The sequence below is a fragment of the Phalacrocorax carbo genome, chromosome 3, assembly GCF_963921805.1.
Source record: "Phalacrocorax carbo chromosome 3, bPhaCar2.1, whole genome shotgun sequence".
Classification (NCBI taxonomy): domain Eukaryota; kingdom Metazoa; phylum Chordata; class Aves; order Suliformes; family Phalacrocoracidae; genus Phalacrocorax; species Phalacrocorax carbo.
The window spans coordinates 122,859,769-122,878,126 of record NC_087515.1 but is presented as its reverse complement, the minus strand read 5'-3'; the positions used below and the strand labels follow the sequence as shown (position 1 = coordinate 122,878,126).

Genomic DNA, 18,358 nt, shown 5'->3' with positions numbered 1-18,358 from the left:
ACACTTGCATGTTGATTCCCTTAATAGAGACAATACATGATGGTAGGCTGGGGGGAATTTAATTAAATTCTGAAAAACAAGTCTGATGTTGTTGCAATCTCATGGTAAGATCACAGATTATATAAATATTTAATTACACTGTTAACTACTTTGCTTGTTCTGCTTGCTTCAGTTGTTTTGTCTGTAACCTGATTTTGAAACAAACAGGCTACAGTTAGAAGTAGTCCCCCTTTTGTGAGGCTTGTTCATTTAGAAGTCACCCTTCCATGGGGCAGCTTCAAAGAGTTTTGCTCTAAAAACCAGAGCTGCCTTTAGCCAACCACATGGTCAGCTGCTTCTACTGACAGATACCGACAGCAATGCTAGTACCTGGACAAAGACAAGTGTCTGGAGAGTATTACAACCATGAGAGGCATCAAGATGATCAAGAAATGCTTACATACTAATATTTAAAGAGAGTGGTAGAAGTGACATCTCTTCTGTAACTTCACCTACAACAGTATGACTGAGTGATAGCTGTAATACAGGGATTAACAAGAGAGGCGCTGCTTAGAGCTTTGCCTGTGGGGAATTACAGTTGCTACAAGAGTGACCGTTTCAGCAGCTCTTGGAATGGAAACATCCTCTATGTATGGCAGTAAACACAGATCTTAAATGTAAGTGGATTAAGTTCATATGAGAAGTCCTGTGCCTGAACAAACCCCTTTCTCTGCTGTTAGCGTCAACTATTTCCTGTAGTTTTTACTGAGACTCTTATTTTAATAAGACAGTTTTGAAAACCTCCTTCCACTGGCACCTCTGACTAGAAGGAGCAAAAACCTGTTTTAACTCTTAACTGTTGTCAGAGCACAGCTGAAATACTAAGTATTTAATAACAAAGAATTTTTTTTTCCTTACATTACAGAAAAAGGCTTGCTGGATGCAAACTGACTTAAAGCCTGGTAAGTAGAAATTCAGTTGAATTCCTTGGAGCTTAATCTCTCTCTGCAAACTCGCTTCTAGTCAAAACCAGAAAGAGGGTTTAGATTACCATTGAGTGGGGTTTTTTTCTGTTTGGTTTTTTTTTTTTTCCCCAGCTGCCTATAAAGCAGAAGTTACCCTGTTGCAGTATTTCAGAGAATCACACTAACTCATTTGAACTAAAACCTCTCTACATTTTCACAATAATGTAACCTAATGCCTTTTGTTTTCTTCTGTTCCACACCCCAAAAGCTGTGTAGGTAGCCAGCGCTATCACATCTGAGCCATGTCTGGCCAACATTACTGTCCTTGTGTCCATGGCATTTTCAGTACTTCTTTGTGTTCCTTACTCAGGTTCAGCTGGAGATAGGTCAATATTGGTACCAGGAATAACATTGGGTCCTATGCCATCCACAAGAGAATCCCACTTATCGAAATCTTTCTTAAGACCTATAAAATGAGGGAAAGAAAACCCATGTGGTAATGAGTTACGTAGTCAGCTTTTAGTACAGCTACACTGAAAAAGTAAGTGATAGGAAAGATGAAGCAAATGGCAAAGTATGGCAGGTATATTTTAAGGAGGGAAAAATGACACCCCAGGCTTTTATGTATTAGAACTGCAACGTTCTTCCTCTGAATCGCTTAAGATTACAAAAGAATTAACAAACCTCTAGAAAGAGATTCTGGCTGCTGTTTTTTCTACTTGAACTTCTCTGACACACTTTCAATCTTATTCTAAACAGAAGGGTTATATAAAAAGCTTAGCAGGAATTAAGTATGAAACTTCATACTTTGATGTAAACAGATACTTACTCAAATGTTTCTGCAGGAAGGCTAATGAAGCATGATTGCTTATATCAATAGCTTCGTTTGGATCTATTTCTCCTTTTAATTTGAAAAATCTTCCAATGATGTCTCCGCTTACAAAGGTAAAGTCAGGAAAGCTCTGATGTACTGACCCCCTGCAAAGAGAACGATGATCAACAGGCTTATAAGGATGCAGTCAGCTGATGAGAAGATACCATGGATTGCACAGACTTATTCAAAGACAGTCACACATCTTAGGCTGTCTTTTTTAGCAGAAGATGATAAAACAGGTTAATCTCACGAGCATGCACGATTAGCAGTAAATTCTGTCCTAACCACAGAAGGGAGGAAGTTCTGTACATGCTTACTGTAATTCTCTATCATTGCAACGGCATAAAGAGTAGGCTTGGCAAAACTTCAGGATCAGGCTGTCTCTCTGCTCTGAGTCTAAGGTGGATTATAGAGCCACGCACTCCCCTCTACGCAGGGCTTTCACTAGGTGAGTGTGTAACTGCACACAGAAGGCTATTTAAAGTGCTCAAACACAGATGATGCATGAGGCCCAGGGCAAAACTTGTGCCCCGAAGCAGGAGCGCGCACCTTGGAGTATCTTAAGCCTAGGGTTACTGTCTGCTTTGAGAGAGGTCTCTCCCTCCGCTGTGAGGGACGTAGTGCTGTCTAATTTAAACATGCAATGAAAACCTGGGCCATGAGGAAGTAGCGACTGTCTGTCCTTCTGCAGTTACATGTAACTTGAACAGCTCCAACAAGAGTAAAGCTTCATCCTCAACCACAGAAATGATGGATCCTGGACACTTACTTGATAGTGATCATTTTCTTGTTTGCGTCATTGGAGCCGAGCTTCTTCATCTTTAAGATATTATCAGCCCACTGGAATTTTTCAGAGTTGATAAAAAGCAGCGGTTGCTGGACGTTGTTTTGATAAATGTCATCACCTACTGGAAGCATCCATGCATCAAGGGCAATGCCACACCTGTCAAAAGCAACTGGAGACGGTCACAGAAGCAGAAAGCTTTGTATGGAAGTTCTCAGCATGCTTTGATTTGCAGGAGACATGGGAAAGAGAAACTCTCTATGATATTAAACAGGTTAATGAATCATTTTGTTTCAAAATTATTTATACTCTGGGGAAGAGAATTAATCCATTATTGCATTTGTTGATCTCCACTGCCAGGCGCAGCTGGGCACAGGAGCTTCTGCAGGGTCATGATATAACATGATGCAGCTATTATATTCCACCACATCCCCACAGAAAGAAGCATGACTTGAGCGAACAAGACACTGCCAAACAAAACTTTTCTTCAAGAGCAAATTAGTAGTTGGGGGATTTTAGGTAAGGTCCCCTGCTCCAGACCTCTTAAGTGCCAAATGTCTCTTGCCTTGTTTTGCATACTTACCTGAATCTTATTTCTTTGCTGAGACTCTCAATAACTGTAGCACCACCAAAAGAGTGTCCCATCACAGCTATTCTGCTAGTATCAACAGAATCCTGTCAAAAAAATCCAGGTGCTGTAAGAGACTTTCTTTCCCAAATGTTTTTTTTTTTAAAAAAAGGGAATAATTTTTTAGGCAATAGATCCTGAATCCCCACTGAAGTGGGGAAAGCATCATTGCAGCTCCATTACTATCTATCCAGCTTGGGTTGACCTGAGAATATGTTCACAGATCTATGGTGTGATCTTCAGAATAGTTTACAGGAACCAGTTTAGAAATGGAAGAGGGAAACCAGAGCATTATTAGGTGTTTAACAAAATGCAGTCACTGCCTTTCACTCACCTTTAGGCTATTCCAGTCAAAGCTTGAGTTTAATACATTTGTTACTTCCTCTCCTGAATTGATTTTAAGAATGAGGTTGAGAGCTTTGATACACTCCTGTGCTCTTTGCTGCACCTGGGGAGAAAGAGAAGTTGGGGCAGAGCAGTGGAAGGCATTATCAGACAAGTGCTAGGCTTGCCAGCCCTTTGGACGCAAGACTTAGTCCATTTTTTTTTTTCCCCCCAAAGTGTCTGGTACGGTAAAAACTATTCTGAACTGCAGAATGGATCTGTAAAACAGAACTCTGATGAGGTCTGACCAACAACAAAACTGACTTTTGGAGGTCCAGAGAGTTGAAACTCTCACATAGATCCTCTGCACATGGAGGAATTTATCCCTATAACATGCACCAAAGACCTTCAACTCCTTTGTCCTGTCACTAGTCAGAGGAGGGGTTGTTGGGATGTGCAAATGCTTAAGTTACACAACTACAAGGAAGACTGACTTGCTGCTCCTCATGATCGCTTTCATGAGCAGATGCCGTTACATGACTTGCCCATCTGCACAACAGCTTTGAAGTTGTCTTTACACTGGATAAACTCAAAATGAGAAACGGCCAAGGACCCCCGTCTCGTTTTATATATATACACGTTTTTGAAAAGTGTAGTGAAGCTGTTGCAAATAAAGGCTTCTATTGTTCAGTATAAGAAGTGGTTTTGACTTTGACATGTCAGTAAAAGAAAAGCTTCAAAAAGAACCAAAGACCAGCAGCATCCCTGGGAGCCACAGTCTGTAGGCAGCCAGCAAGATGCCTGTTCATCACTGAATTTCAAATAAATCTCTATCTCCCAACTTCTCTACTAGTGAAATCTGCAGGCAATGGCTTCTGGAGGTTATTTGCAAGCTCAGACATTACATATTTAGACTCCTAAGTAGGATGTTGTATGCACACAGGAAATGATGTGTGTACTGCTGTCTGTATGGCCCAGGGAGATAAAGAGAAACGCCACCCTGACTGAATTTGCATTAGCTGGAAGAAGACATTCCCATACTTTAAAGGTCAAGTCCATGCTTGGAGGAAGTCGTCAGTATGGCCATATCATATCTAGCATGGATGCTGCGTATAATCAGGAAGTCTGCATTGTTTACATTGCTATAAACCACACTGGCGTGTGTTGAAGATGACGAAGCAAACAACCCCCTTAGAGCAGCCATGATTCATCTTGCTATCCAACACGGAACAGAAGCTGAGGCAAGCCTAAGGCTACACAAACATTTGAATTCAACTCTGTGTCACTTGAAGACTGGGCTGGGCAGCAAAAGTGGGAAGACACAGAGAAGAAACAGAAAGTTGAGTGGAACCAGAGGAGAAACAGCTGACTCAAGAGTGTGACTTTATGAGAAAGCTTTGTTAAGGAAGTAGTTTATGCTCTGAAGAAAGCTGCTGTTGGTTCTCCCATCTTCAGGAACATAGGACTTGATGTGTTTTTATATATCCCCTGAGTCATGGCAGAAGACTGCAGATGTGGCCAAAGGGAAGGAGCCTCCTAGTTCATCCTAAACACGCCACTCATGCCTCTCTTCCTAGAGCCCAGACCTAGGATGAGTACCTGCTTATGGCGCAAACTACGCTCCTCTTCTCCAGTTTTTAGTTTCCTGTAATAGATCCACTCCTTCTCCATGTTTGATGTAGACTCTTCCTGTGGTTCAGAAACTGGCTTTTTTTTACAGTAATATGTTGCTGAAGCAGATTCATCTCTGTAATATCAACAAAAGGTTATTGCTGGGAATGTATTCCATCTGGTTTGAGATTATGAAGTCAGTAGAAGTTTTAGATTTCACTTATCTCAAGAGATAAAGCTACCAACCAATGCTGCTGCAATCACAACTGAGTGTAGACAGACTTTTTAAATAATGCAATAGCCCCACCAAAACTCTCACCTCCTTTATATTCTCCAGGTTCTAACAATAAGAGAGAGAAAAACAGCATGCCTGAAGACTAACCAATGATATCTACCCTATGACCTTTCATTCAAGGTCTTATCTAAGCAAATGGAATTTGCTTAGATAAGAATTGAGCTAGAGGAACAAGGGGTGTAGGCAGAGCTGAAGAAGATATGTTAGTTTTCCTTTCTAAAAAAAAATTAAGTTCTTTACAATAAATAACATTCTATTCAATGTGAGAAAATGTCTTTCCATCAGAACTCAAAAACATCCAGCATACGCACCTGTGCTCCACAGCAGCCACTATAAAGCCTTGGGAAGCCATCTCTATGCAAATAGCAGAATAGATCGTCCTGCAATCAAAACCACACTCTGGTGAGACACGTGCATACATAACTGTTTCAATTACACTGCTCTTTAAATGTTGGCTGCGCTCCATATGTGCTAGCCCCATTCAGTATTTCTTCTGTTCAAATTTGCTAGCCAGTAGAGCAGGGTTTTGTATACCAGTCACCAAAGCCTGTTTGCAAAACCTTGTTACTGTTTTACTATCTCTTCAGAAGGAAAAATGCTAATGTTTTTTAAAAAGTAGCACATATGAGACTTTGCATCTTCAAAGAGCCATCCAAAAATCAACTAGCTAATCTTTACAACATACTTATGGATTGGTAAATACCCTCACCCCCTAAAATACCAAGGGAAAACACAAATACATCAACCCTGCCTTGATCTACTGCTGTTGATTTTAGTGGAGGCCTACCGATACACAGCAGCCTGTTCTTCAAATCTGTTTCAACTCCACGGGAATCTCACCCCCCTGCTGAAAATCTGTTCAGAACCATCCTTGGAGACTGCTGTCTCCACAGACAACAAAGATAGTTTGTCAAAAAACTGCAGAATTACCGAAAAGCTCCAAGTCCATGGGAAAAAATGAGGAAAGGGTATTTTTCTCCCAGCTTAAAAGCAGCATTTGACTTTGCAGGACAGGTCACTGAACCTAGATAAAAATCAAAGCATATGTCATTATTACTGAAATGAGAGAAAGCATTTGTTCTTGTGGGAGAAATCCCAAGAGTCTGGTGACTACTGATTTCAGAGTGGTCATCTGAAGATAAGGTACCAAATCTCATCCTTAAACTGCATTAGACAAATAAGGACCTGATTCTGAAAACATATGCAGAAATATTGGCAGAAGATACTTTCCTTCTCCTCTTTCCACCTCCTGCCTTAAACCCTACAAGAACAGATTTTCAAGAATAGTCAGGCATTTAAGCCTTGTTGGTATTCAGACCTAAGTACCTGTCTGACCTTTGTGTATTTACACATTTCCTTGTGGGATTTAAATCCTGACACGTAGGTGCAGCTTACTTAAGGTCTTCCTAGAGCAAATTGCCCAGACACTCCTACTCATAGCAGTCAGGGACTGCGGGTCTGCCCGAGAACTGGGTCACAGTCAGCAGTGAGCATCGCTACACAAACCCTTCCTAAACACACACACTTCCTCAGGAGAAATTGCTTTTCAGTCCTGCAGCAACAACACACTGCTCACGGAGCAGTGAGGCAACAACTTGCATACAGAGCTCATGCCCTTGCACTTGTTAAGGAATAAAACCAAAACCAGCCTTACCAACATAGTACTGGAAGAGCCTTTCTCCTACAACTCGGTACATATTAAGGAAGTCAGAGAGGCCCTGATAGTACTCTTTGTCTGGAATCCACGGTGCCTCTTCGTTATCTGTGGCATCACATGATGGATAATAGAGGCGCAAGAAGCTTCCCTGGGATTAGGGGAAAAAGAAAAAAGGAAGATTGATATTTATTTATATGTGGCAGAGAAAAAGGAAGATAAAAACATTTATGTGAAGGTCTTCAGATGCAAAAACGACAGCTCAAGAGAATTAAGGGAATCTCACGAGAAAATTGTTATCCTATATGGGCTCTGATGCCAATCCTACGCCACCATCGTTTTGTCCCTGCGATGAATTTGAGGTAGCGGGGCAGTTGGCATCCAGGTAGAGGTACGCATTGTGTTCTCGAGGTTAGCCTATGGCTAATTAAAAATGCTCCATTTAATTAAGTTAATCATTACAAACACTCACTACCTATTTGCTCTATTCATTTCTGGATCTTGCTGGATATTTTCTTCTGTCTTCCTCACTATGCCTCCCTTCAAGGAATGGCACGAAGGTGCAGTTTGATGCATTTAACAGGGGTGATTGTGTGCCCTTCACCCTTCCAGCAGGGAGCTGTCATTGCTTGCTTTGCACCAGTGAGCCTCATGGATCTGTTACTGACCCATTTCAGCTTGCTAAACTGGGAGGAAAATAGGACCCTCCTAGAAGTATATTTTTCCACAGGGTTAGCAAGACAAATTGTACCCTAAGACTAGTTTCTGGAGGTGCGGTCCGGCAGTGGAGATGCAGGTAGAGTCAGGGACATGGTCTCAGCACGGCTATAGCGTTCCTGGCTAACCTGAGCAAAAGGCTGTCAGTAAAGCTCTTGGGCAGCTACACAGCGAAGGACTGCAATATAGTGTTCTCCCTTGTCATCACGATGCTTACCAGTCTGTAGTGGCCCCTCTTTCTAAACACAATTTTGTCAACCTGTGTTTTATCTGCCTCCATTTCTCACCACCATTTTGAATCTTCTTCTACTCTCTGTACTCCAGGTCTTCGAGGAAACCACCCAAGCTTTCCACATTCACGTGGACCCTCCATGCTCCCCTTGCCAGTATTTTCCCTACACAGAGAGCAGCAGTGTACCAGTGGCACATCTTAAAGCAGACCTCCCGGCAGATGAACAGTGTATAATTTGCATTCTTACTTCCTGGTTTCCAAGGGCATTTGCGACATACTATTCAAATTCACTGCCTTGCTCCAGCTTAACTTTTGTTTTAACAAGTTAAGTCCGGGACCAAGAAGAATAACTTTGGAATAAAGTCTAGTTTCTTGAACATTAATTTATCGGTTTCATACAAAAAGCTTGTTTAATGAAGTTTGTTTCTATTTATTCATCAAATTTAAATCAACCTTTGACACAAAGGCTTTTAAGGGAGAAATCAAACTTCATCCATGCTGGAAGTGGTATTAATTTGATCCCAGAACAGACCCAGTGAACTTCCCCAGGTGACTAACTGCTTAACAGAAGGGGAAACGGGTTCATTGTCTATGACTGAGACAACTGTAATTATACAGATTGCTTATCTAAGAAAAACACGTGGGCTGATTGCAAAGAGAAACTAATCGCTTCTTTGCGCTAAAACAAGTAAGCTCAGTAAAGGAAAACATACAAATAACCACTATGAACATGGCTAGTCTGAGGACTAAAACCACCCTGTAAATGCAGGTGTATTCCCACAGGAAAATTAAAAAGAGGATTGAAATGGAAACCCATAAAAGAGCTCATTATCTGGCTATTTACTGTCCCCATCTTCTTATCGTGGCTTCTATCTGAACTAACCACTTGCAGAAATGACATCCTGTTTTTTTTCAGATAGATAAAATTTTGAGAAGACATCTCATGCTTTAACGCTGCAGCTGAAACATGACATACCCTCATCACCCAACCCTGCCAAATCCCATCAGGATCTTTGTGATGAGAACAGCTACTGTCACGGAGACTGCGTGTGGAGTCCCCCCAGGAGCCCAACGCAGAAGGGAGCGGTGGGTGGGTGGCAGGAACCCCGGGGGTCCCAGAAGGACACAGTCTCTCTGCAGTATCTTGCGGAGTGCAATCAGGAAGGTAAGGATATTAGGAGGAAGGAGCCATGGGGAAGACTTGCAGGTTACATCCATCTGGTAAATTGAACCAATTCCTAGAGACACCTGATATCTCCTGAATTGTGCCCAGTACACATTGTGCCCAGCACACATCCTACATTGGAACAGAGGGGAGAGAAAGCCCAGCTGTGAGTGTCAGCCACGGAGCACCCCTGCACACAGACAAGACTTTCTGTTTGATTCATCTGTAAAACTACAGCAAATCGTTTCACTAACATTGTGGCTTAAATCTAAAGGAGGGAGAACCCAGAACTTTACCTCAACTGCATTTTCTGTCATCAGGTCTGTACATCCAACTGAGTGTGGCCCCTTTCCTTTGGGGATCCTATAAAACTTCTCAGTGCTGCTGCTCCCCATTTCCATTGGTGCCTTCACCCACAAACCTGGGGAAAAACACAAAGCAAATCAAGGGGCTACCATGGCCTGTGTGACCAGATCACCTACCCAGAAAAAAATTCAGCATGTTGACGATCCAGAAGTAGGAAATTCAAGGTTGAGCTGATACAAGAATCTGCCTAAGAGAATCAGAGATCTGAAATCCCGAGTCACCAACCTGACCTGCTCTATTGGGGGATTTCCTTGGAGCAGAGTATCCTGAATCCCAAGGATCAGGTAACACCGTGCAGAAGGGGAGGGAGGAAACGTTAGCCCGGGGATGCCGAGGTGGCACCGGGGAGGTCGAGGTGCTGCGGTGCAGAGCAGCAGCAGTCTCGCTTCTTGGGCCCAAGCAGGGAAGCACAAGAGCGGCGAGTTTCGGATGCGAAGGCAGTTCCCTCCCCGCCAGGCAACGACCTAGGGCCGCTCCTCCTCGCAGACACGGCGGAGAGGGAAGTTTTTGCGGCTCCTCGGTAAACAAACCCGGCCTACGCATCCAGGGGAGAAGGATGTCACGGAGGGAAGCCAAGGCTGCAGCCATTTTTCCAAGAGGAATGACAACGCCCGGATTTGATCCCTGGGGAGAAAAGGCAGGGCTGCCCGTGCAGGAGGGGGTGTTGGGAAGGTCAGCCGTACCTGGGGGCACACCTCGGAGGCAGGCTCGCCCGGGGGACCAGCGCAGCGCCGGGGGCAGCAGCCGCATCCCAGCCTAGGCAGCGGGCGTCAGCAGCACCCCCAGCCCCTCGCTCCGGCGGCCGCCCTGGGTTTGATCTGCCGTGTTTTCCCCTCGCGGCACAGCCTGGAAGAGACCCGGCGCCATCCCAAAAACAGCAGGAGAAGCTCGGCGGGTCGGCTCCTGCCGCAGCCGCCCAGGCACGATGGGCAGGCTCCGGGGGCAGGCGGCGGGGGGAGCCGCACCCGGGCGGGTACTGCCTCCTCCCCTCAGCCGGCCGGGACCGCCTCCCCCCCGCCTCCCTCAGCCGGCCGGGACCGCCTCCCTCCCTGCCTCCCTCAGCCGGCCGGGACCGCCTCCCCCCCCGCCTCCCTCAGCCGGCCGGGACCGCCTCCCTCCCTGCCTCCCTCAGCCGGCCGGGACCGCCTCCCTCCCCGCCTCCCTCAGCCGGCCGGGACCGCCTCCCCCCCGCCTCCCTCAGCCGGGGAAGCGGCGGGGCGGGCCGGAGCGGGCTCGCTCCTCCCCGGAAAGGGCCGTCGTTGCCGGCAGGCCGGAGCCGCGTGTATCCCCCTCCTCTTCCAAAATGGTGCGGAAGCTGAAGTACCACGAGCAAAAGCTGCTGCGGCGGCTGGAGCTGGTGAGCTGGGAGGCGGCGGCGGGGAACCTGGCCGAGGTGAAGGCGCTGCGGCGTTACCGGCTGGGTCGGCGGGAGGACTACGTGCAGTACAAGGCGCTGGCCCGCACCGTCCGCGCCTTAGCCCGCCGCCTCCGCGACCTGGGCCCGGCCAGCGCCGCCTTCCGCGCCCGCTGCGCCGCCGCGCTGCTGGAGAAGCTGTACGGGCTGGGGCTGGTGAGCTGCCGGCGGTCGCTGGCCGTCTGCGAGAGCCTCTCGGCCGCCGCCTTCTGCCGGCGCCGCCTGCCCTGCCTGCTGTTGAAGCTGCGGATGGCGCAGAACATGCGCCACGCCGTCACCTTCGTGGAACAGGGACACGTCCGCGTGGGGCCCGAGGTGGTGACCGACCCCGCTCTCCTCATCCCCCGCGCCATGGAGGACTTCATCACCTGGGTGGACGCCTCTCGCCTCCGACAGAAAGTGCTCGACTACAACCAGGAGCGCGACGACTTCGACCTGGCCGCCTAGGGACGCGCGGCCTGCCCGGCCTCCGCCGCCCGCTCCCGCTCGGCCCTCGGGACACGCGTGGCAATAAACGCGCACCGGCAGAACCACAGCGCTGCCGCCGTCTGATACTTACCCCCACAAACACACCTGGAAGGGGAGCAAGGAGGAAACGTACTCACTTCTAGTAACGTATTGCTCTGCTCCTGGCTGCCCTCCGCAGCCAACGGCTCCGTGCATCTCCCCACGGAGAAACGTCCCTTCCACATCCATCGCTCTGAGGAAGCACCCGATAGCCCACCTCCATCGTACTCACATCCCATAGAGCCAGAGTGCTTTGAAAGGTCTCCGCCTGATCGCAGGGAGAGGACGCAGTCGGGTTTAAGTGCTTGGCTGCTAACAACAGCTGCAGGAAGGGGTTTTAAACCAGGCCGAGCCTGTTTTAGGACTGTTTGGGAGCTTCACTGCTGCTTTTCTAAGAGATTGCGCTGCCCGTTCCTCCTTCAGCTGATGGCCACGCAGTAACCGGAGGAGCTGCTTCTGGAAGGGGTTTCTCTTGACACTGAAGAACATGTATGTGGCGGAAACGTGGAGGTTGTTTGGGCTCAGCAGTAAACAAGGAGGCCAAGTACTGCATTTCTGGAACTGTAAAAGTTTTGTCCAAAAACGGAATTTAAAAAAAGCCAACTTTATTTTCATGCGAAGTCGTAAAGGGAAGTTTGATACGCTGAGTTTGGTATCTTTGCCGTGTGGGGCTCCGGCTGACAATTAGGCATAATTTTCAGAGCAGGATCCAAGTGGGGAGGTGTTGGAGCGAAAGCTGTCCTAACCATAAGTGCAAATCTGGGGAGAACTTTTGCATTTAGCACATAAGCCGAAATAAAATCAGTACCTGAGGGGAGCCTCAGGCCTTCTGAAGCTGTGGGGAGCTTTATTCCTCTTTGGAATAAAGAGCAGAAAAGCAAAAATAAAACAGTTGCTTTAAGTTGCTGATGGAATGTGTGTGCTATTTTATGATGTAGTTCCTCTGAGAGTTTCTTCTGATTTTTAAATATTCCAGTATGGCCTGTTCTTCATCCTGCAGAACTTGGCTTTTATGCAACTTCTTTTATATAATTTTTTTGTGTAACAACTTTTTTTATTTTATAACTACAAGGCTATTACTAAAAGAATATTTTGCTAGAAATGCTTCCTTCCCCTTACCCAGGGTTATGAAAGGATTTGGCAGTAGGTTTAGGAACAGAGCTGTGACTGGCCAAAGGGCTGGGGTTCAGCTGCAGCCACTGCTCTGGGTCTCGATGTGTTAGTGTGGCTTTCCTGAACAGGAAGGGTGTTTATATGAGGGGTGTTTTGAGGTTACCGAATCAGGACCAGAAACTGTCACCAAATATTATGGCTGTTTTTTAAAATTCAAACTAAGTGTTAAAATTCCTGCCAGTCTCATAAGCCAAATGTACTAAGCAGAGCATTAACTTTTAAAGCCATAATAGGTACTGAGAAAATGACACAGATGAGGTAGGAAACACCCTTATTTATCCTATGAACTACTCCTGTTATACTTGAATTTCTCTCAGTAAAATATCACGTGTTACACCTTAAAAACCTTCTTCCTGGGGCATGTAATTTGCTTATGGTAAGAAATACAAACTGAAAAGACAGTTTACACCTGAAATGTGATTTTTCTTAAACACCTTTCCAGCTTTCGTCTAGAACAAGGTCATTATTGGGAAATTCAGAAGGTGCCTAAGTCAGGTGCAGGTAAAAACACTGCACTCGCTGTGTGTTACTCTTCTGGGGGGATTTAAATAACAGCACAGTGACGTGCCCTGCGCAGGACATTTTACTTCTCGGATGCTAAACTGCTCTGCCCAGTTTGTCCAGCCCTCGAAGGAACAGAAGAAGAGGAATCCTCGAACCTCCAGTGTGGATGGGAGGAGTGGGGAGGGCAGTGTTCTTTTTGTCCTAAACCAACTTTTCATCATTCACCTGTGCACCTTCAGCATCTCCTGCAGCAGAAGAGAAACAGCCCAAAAACCTGTAGGCTGTCATGGCTATGGTAGCTAATTGATTTCCCTACAGGTGCTGTGGGACAACATCATCCATCACCACCACTCTCCTCCTGCAGTACTGGAAATCAAACCCTTATGTGCTTGTTAAGAAATGCATCAGGTTGTGTCTTGATATGTCTGTATGTGTGGCTTCAGTCTGGAAGTCTCTGGCCCTGCAGGTTTTATTGTAGCTGAGACCTCAGATGAGTGTCCTGCTCCTAAATTTTTCATGGCTGGAGCCCACACTCCCTTTGGAGGAGAGCTGGGTCCACTTCAAGTGTGATAAACAGCATTGTCTCTACGCAAATGGAAGTTACATCTGACGGCAGCATGCCCATGTTCTCGCTTGCTTATGCAATCAGACAGATGATGGCTTCCTCGTGTTTAATGGTGGTTTTTGCCTTGAGTTTGTAGGTTTGAGTCTGCCAGAGCCGACGTGCTGCGTCTGTGGCTGGGCGGTTCCCACAGTGGCCCTGGAGCCGGGAATTGAAAGGGCGCAGGAAGCATCTCCGACAGCCTTTCCTGGCACTTGGATAAACACGGAGGATTTTTTTAAATCCCAAGGCTGGATCCACATCAGTATAAACGGGAGCTGGCTTCCGTGGGTCAGCGTGAGCTGGCACAAGGAGGTGATCCAGCATTGTGCTTTTTTTGGGCCAGATCCTGCAAAGCCTCCCCTCCGGTGTTCCAGAGGCTTGCCGTGGGAGAGCTTATGCATGAGAGCGGCAGGACAGCATTGTGGCTGTCGCTGTGCTTCTTCCCAACACCTGAAGTGGGTTTGCTGTTCCTCAGGCTGCTCAGCATCTCCATGAAGCTTGTGGGAAGTTACTGGTGAGGAGGACAGAGGATGGTGGTGCTGGTGTTGGGGCGACCTGTCCCCGTGCCTGACAAAACCTGATGTCTGTTGCTTCCCCGAGTATCCACCCCAGCAGCTGGGGGCTGGGAACGTGCCAGCTTCTCCAGCAAGGGAGGGGGCTGCAGGGGCATCTGGGCAGTGTGAGAGCCATCAGAGCAAAGGACAAGCAGTTCCCACGCAGGAAATCTTGGGTAGTGGGCAGCAGCCTATGGTTTTAGGGTTCCCCCCCCCTTTTTTTTTTTTCTCTTTTTTCCCCCTGACCTTGGCTTGTCCTTCATTTGAAGGCTGCCAAAGCGGGGGAGCTGAGCCTGGGGAACGTGGGGGAGCTGAAGGAAAGAGTTCTTCACACTGACGCCTTTTGTGCTGCAGAGGGTAAATGGCTGAAGCTGTCACTGATATGCAAATGTGTATTTCTCCACTGATCTGAGCCACTTTTTTTTTTTCCAGTAAACAAGCATACTGTACGTTTTAAAGGCTGCATCCATCCAACATGTTGGTGTGGCTTAGTTCAGAGGTGGTGCTGATCTCAGTAATTTGAAGATAGCATATCACCATAAGCACAGACAGCATGCGAGGCTGGGGAAGGACGGTACATCCCCCTTCTCAAGATGGGAAGTGGAGAATGACAGAAGCAAAGGTGGAGCTGGGCGATTCCCAGCCTTTCAGGTGATGCTCCTGTACCCTGGGTTAGGATAGGGCCTCCCAGGCACATCTCAGGGCGCTTCCACATGCTTCTCTCGGTAGCACTCCCTGGTGAGATATTCCCCAGTGGATGGAGGTGTCACTGTCCCCTTCCTGAGCTCCTAGTAATCCAAGTACATCCCCTGCCTGATTTGCCACCTGAGGCTGAACCAAAGAGCCAGTTCTCATCACCAGGGCATTGGATCACCTTGGTCCCTACCCCAGATACCAAAACATTTCAACATTCACTGAGTCTTGGGAGAAAAAGCACCCCTAAGCATTATGACAGCATTTACCTGAGAGCCCTAGTTCTGGTCCTGGCTCTTAAATGCCCCATTTTAGGCACTGAAGCAACTCTTCTCACCCGTTGCTCGCTGGTTGGGGCCTGAAGCAGGACTTGGGATGTGGGGACGTCAGGTAGAAATGGCAGGCAGCAGCTTTGGAGTCAGCAGGAGGAGGCACCTGGGTTCATTTTTCCCATAAACCGTGGAGCTTCTGGATCCAAGGGCTAAATCCAAGCATACCTCCCCCAGCCAGAACATCCCCTCGCACTTCTCTGCAAGCATGACTGCACTGCAGAAAGGTCCTTTCTGCCCTAATGTTAGCTGATTTTGAAAAGAAAAACGTTTCACTTCCAGCAGGCAGAGAAAAAGGGGAGGCCAACCAGTAACGGCAGCCAGAGATGGCGATTTGAGCATGTCCAGTCCCTCCTAGAGCTGCCCATTAGAGGATCCCACATGTCCTCAGCAGTAAGTCACAGCAGCTTCTCGGCTGCTGTAAATCACGTCAGCGGGGTTGGGAAGTGCAAGTCCGGATGGCATTGCCGCCCTCGGTTCCTACCCTGAAGAGCCACTACCTGCTGCTCCTGGAGAGGCTCATGGTTGTGTCATGGGGTAAAGTACAGGCAGGCTGTCCTGGTGTGTTCATCTGACTAATGTTACAGTCCACCGCCTTGTCACCTATATCGGAGCTCATTGGGCTTAAAACACCGGGGAGAACCGCATCCTAAAAACACACCTATCCCCTCACTGGCTTTGACAGCAGCGCAGGGTCCCGCGCAGGCGCCCACCTCGCAGGTGCTGGGTTTGGGGGAGATGAATGCCGTGCTGGCAGAGCACCCGAAACCTCCTGCTCTGTGTCCCTCTCAGCCCCCCAGAAGAATTTAGTTTGGGAAGGACCGCTGGAGGTCACCTAGTCCAAACCCCACTGCTAAAAGCAGGGCACACATGGGGCTGCCTCAGTTTTGCATGTCTCAGTGCTGGATGACTGAAGCAGAGTTTAATCACCCTCGCTGTGATTTTTTTTTTCCCCCTTCCATTTAGTCTGAGTTTCCCCTGCCGCAGCCTGGGACTGCTGCTTCCCACCCCCACGCTGGGCACGTCTGTGTCAGGAGGGGGGGTTTCTTTTCCCCGCAGGAAAACTCATTTCACCTTTTCCCTGAATGCTGGCCGTACGTGCAGCGGGGAAGGGGGCATCCCCACCGTATCCCCGCTGCAGCTTACCCAGAGCGAATCCCACCCCTCCACAGGGACGCGCGGGGATTTGGGGCTGGGTAAGGGGCTGGAGGGGAGGAAGCGGAGGCCCGTGAGCCCACGGGGATTAGGGACAGGCTTCGGGAGGAGCAGGCTGAAGCCGGGGAGCGGGAGCACTGACAAGCTGCGCGAGGGGCTGCGCAGAAACTACCCAGCTCCTTAAAATCCCCCTCGCGTCACCGTTACTCCTCCCCGTGCTCTCCCCAGACCCTTTTCCCCCCACCCTTCAGCAGCACCGGGTGCTCCACGTACCTGGTGGGCAGCGTCCCAGCCGCCCTCTGCTCCCGTCCCGCTGGCCGCAGGGGCAAGACGGACCCTCCAGCCGCCCACGGCCCTCCGGAGCCAGGCGAGAGGCGGCTGCTGCCGCAGGAGGACGTCTCTCCCGCAGGCAGACCGGCTGCCGGGCTCTCCCCGAAGGGGAGGGACCAAACTTTGCCTTAGTTTTCAGACGAGACAATCTTTCCGGGAGAGATTTTGCCCGGGCCTGGAAAACGAGTTTCTGGCAGGGAGCCATCCCCAAAAAGCCGTGCTCGCCCCAGAGGACCCCGCGGCCGCTCAGACGCCGAGCTGTGCCTTTGCACGGCAGGGACAGGTTTATACTGGGGCTTGGTTTGCGCGTGGCTGTGAATTCCTGGCTCTCCCCGCGGCGCGGCCGGGCGCGGGGCTGGATCAAGCACCGGGATCCCTGCGAGAAAATCCCGCCGTCCCGGCTGCGGCATCCCGCGGGGGAGCGGCAACGCTTACAGCTGGGCGAGGGGGAACGACCTTGGGCTCAAGGTCCCGCCGTAAAAATCCAAATTATTATTATTTTTTTTTTTTCCTGGCCTTGTGAGAAGGGGATAACGACACCCTGGGGAAGCTGATCTCACTTTGGGGTGCAACTTCTGGAGCAGTTTAAGGTGGATCAAGCGCTACTGACCGGGTGGATCTGCACCCATCCCCGCTTTGCACAGCCCCAGCCTTTGCCCCCCTGATAACACTGAGTTCAGGGAATTAACCCTAAAACCGGCACCAGTAATAAAAGATTATTTTTCGGAGAGATCATCAGGTTGATCCAGCTGACGAAGCAGCCATTTGAGCTCCAAGGCTAGCAAAGGGGAGCAGGGGAGGGAGGGAGGGTAAAATTTGGCTTGGCCTAAATTGCTTATAAAGCTGCACCCATGGACTGGCTCCCTGGAGAGCTGGTGAGCTCCTGGGGTGGGGTCACTGGCTTCTCTCCCTCTCCCTTTGCATGTACGTGTGTGGGTATGATCTGAAGCTAGCAGAGCACAAAAGTGCTTGAAATTAAAGCTATATTTTTAAACTTTGAATTTTGTTGAAATTTCCTTGGAAAAGACTAAGAAAGTTATATGAAAAGGTCCAAAATTTTTTTCCTGTACTTTTGTCCAGCAGTCATTTCAGTGACAGGCTGAATGCATTAGAGTGTAACATTTTCAGGATAGATTTAATGCTGAAGTTCTTGGAGGACAACTCTGAAGACCTCTGTTTAATCGAAAGGAACAGGTTCTTTAAGGTCAGTGAGAAGCAATGAGGAGGAGGCGGTGCATGAGTGCTTAAGGTAACAGAGGCATGCCAAAGCCAATGATAATTTTGTGGCCCACTGAGGAGCTTCAAAATTTATTACATTTTTTTAATATATTCAGATATTCCCAGATGTGCAGGAGTCAAACAGAGTAGAAGTTCTGTATGGGCCTTTCTCTTCATTCTGGTTTACACAGTCCAACCACCAAAGTCAGGGGACCTGCTGAAGCAGACTGTGATTCCTTCTGGCCTTTGTATCTCATCTTTTTCTTACAAGAAAGCAGAGTAG

General features: G+C 48.2%; 2 protein-coding genes across 3 annotated transcripts; one reads left to right on the top strand and one right to left on the bottom strand.

The window, feature by feature from the left end:
• Positions 1-42: 42 nt before the first annotated feature.
• PLA2G7 (phospholipase A2 group VII) lies at positions 43-17,077 on the bottom strand. Of its 2 annotated transcripts, none has more exons than XM_064448173.1 (11): positions 16,801-17,077; positions 9,525-9,649; positions 7,115-7,265; positions 6,391-6,484; positions 5,772-5,840; positions 5,154-5,301; positions 3,565-3,678; positions 3,186-3,277; positions 2,588-2,761; positions 1,774-1,922; positions 43-1,410 (listed from the first exon to the last, which is right to left on the bottom strand). In XM_064448173.1, the coding sequence occupies exons 1-11, from the start codon at positions 17,060-17,062 to the stop codon at positions 1,307-1,309; spliced, it is 1,482 nt and encodes a 493-aa protein (XP_064304243.1). In that variant the 5' UTR covers positions 17,063-17,077; the 3' UTR covers positions 43-1,306. The 2 variants fall into 2 exon arrangements, with proteins under 2 accessions (XP_064304243.1, XP_064304244.1); XM_064448174.1 differs by lacking the exon at positions 16,801-17,077 and adding an exon at positions 10,278-10,537.
• IMP3 (IMP U3 small nucleolar ribonucleoprotein 3) lies at positions 10,823-12,416 on the top strand. Its single transcript, XM_064448175.1, has one exon. The coding sequence runs from the start codon at positions 10,898-10,900 to the stop codon at positions 11,453-11,455; it is 558 nt and encodes a 185-aa protein (XP_064304245.1). The 5' UTR covers positions 10,823-10,897; the 3' UTR covers positions 11,456-12,416.
• Positions 17,078-18,358: the final 1,281 nt, after the last annotated feature.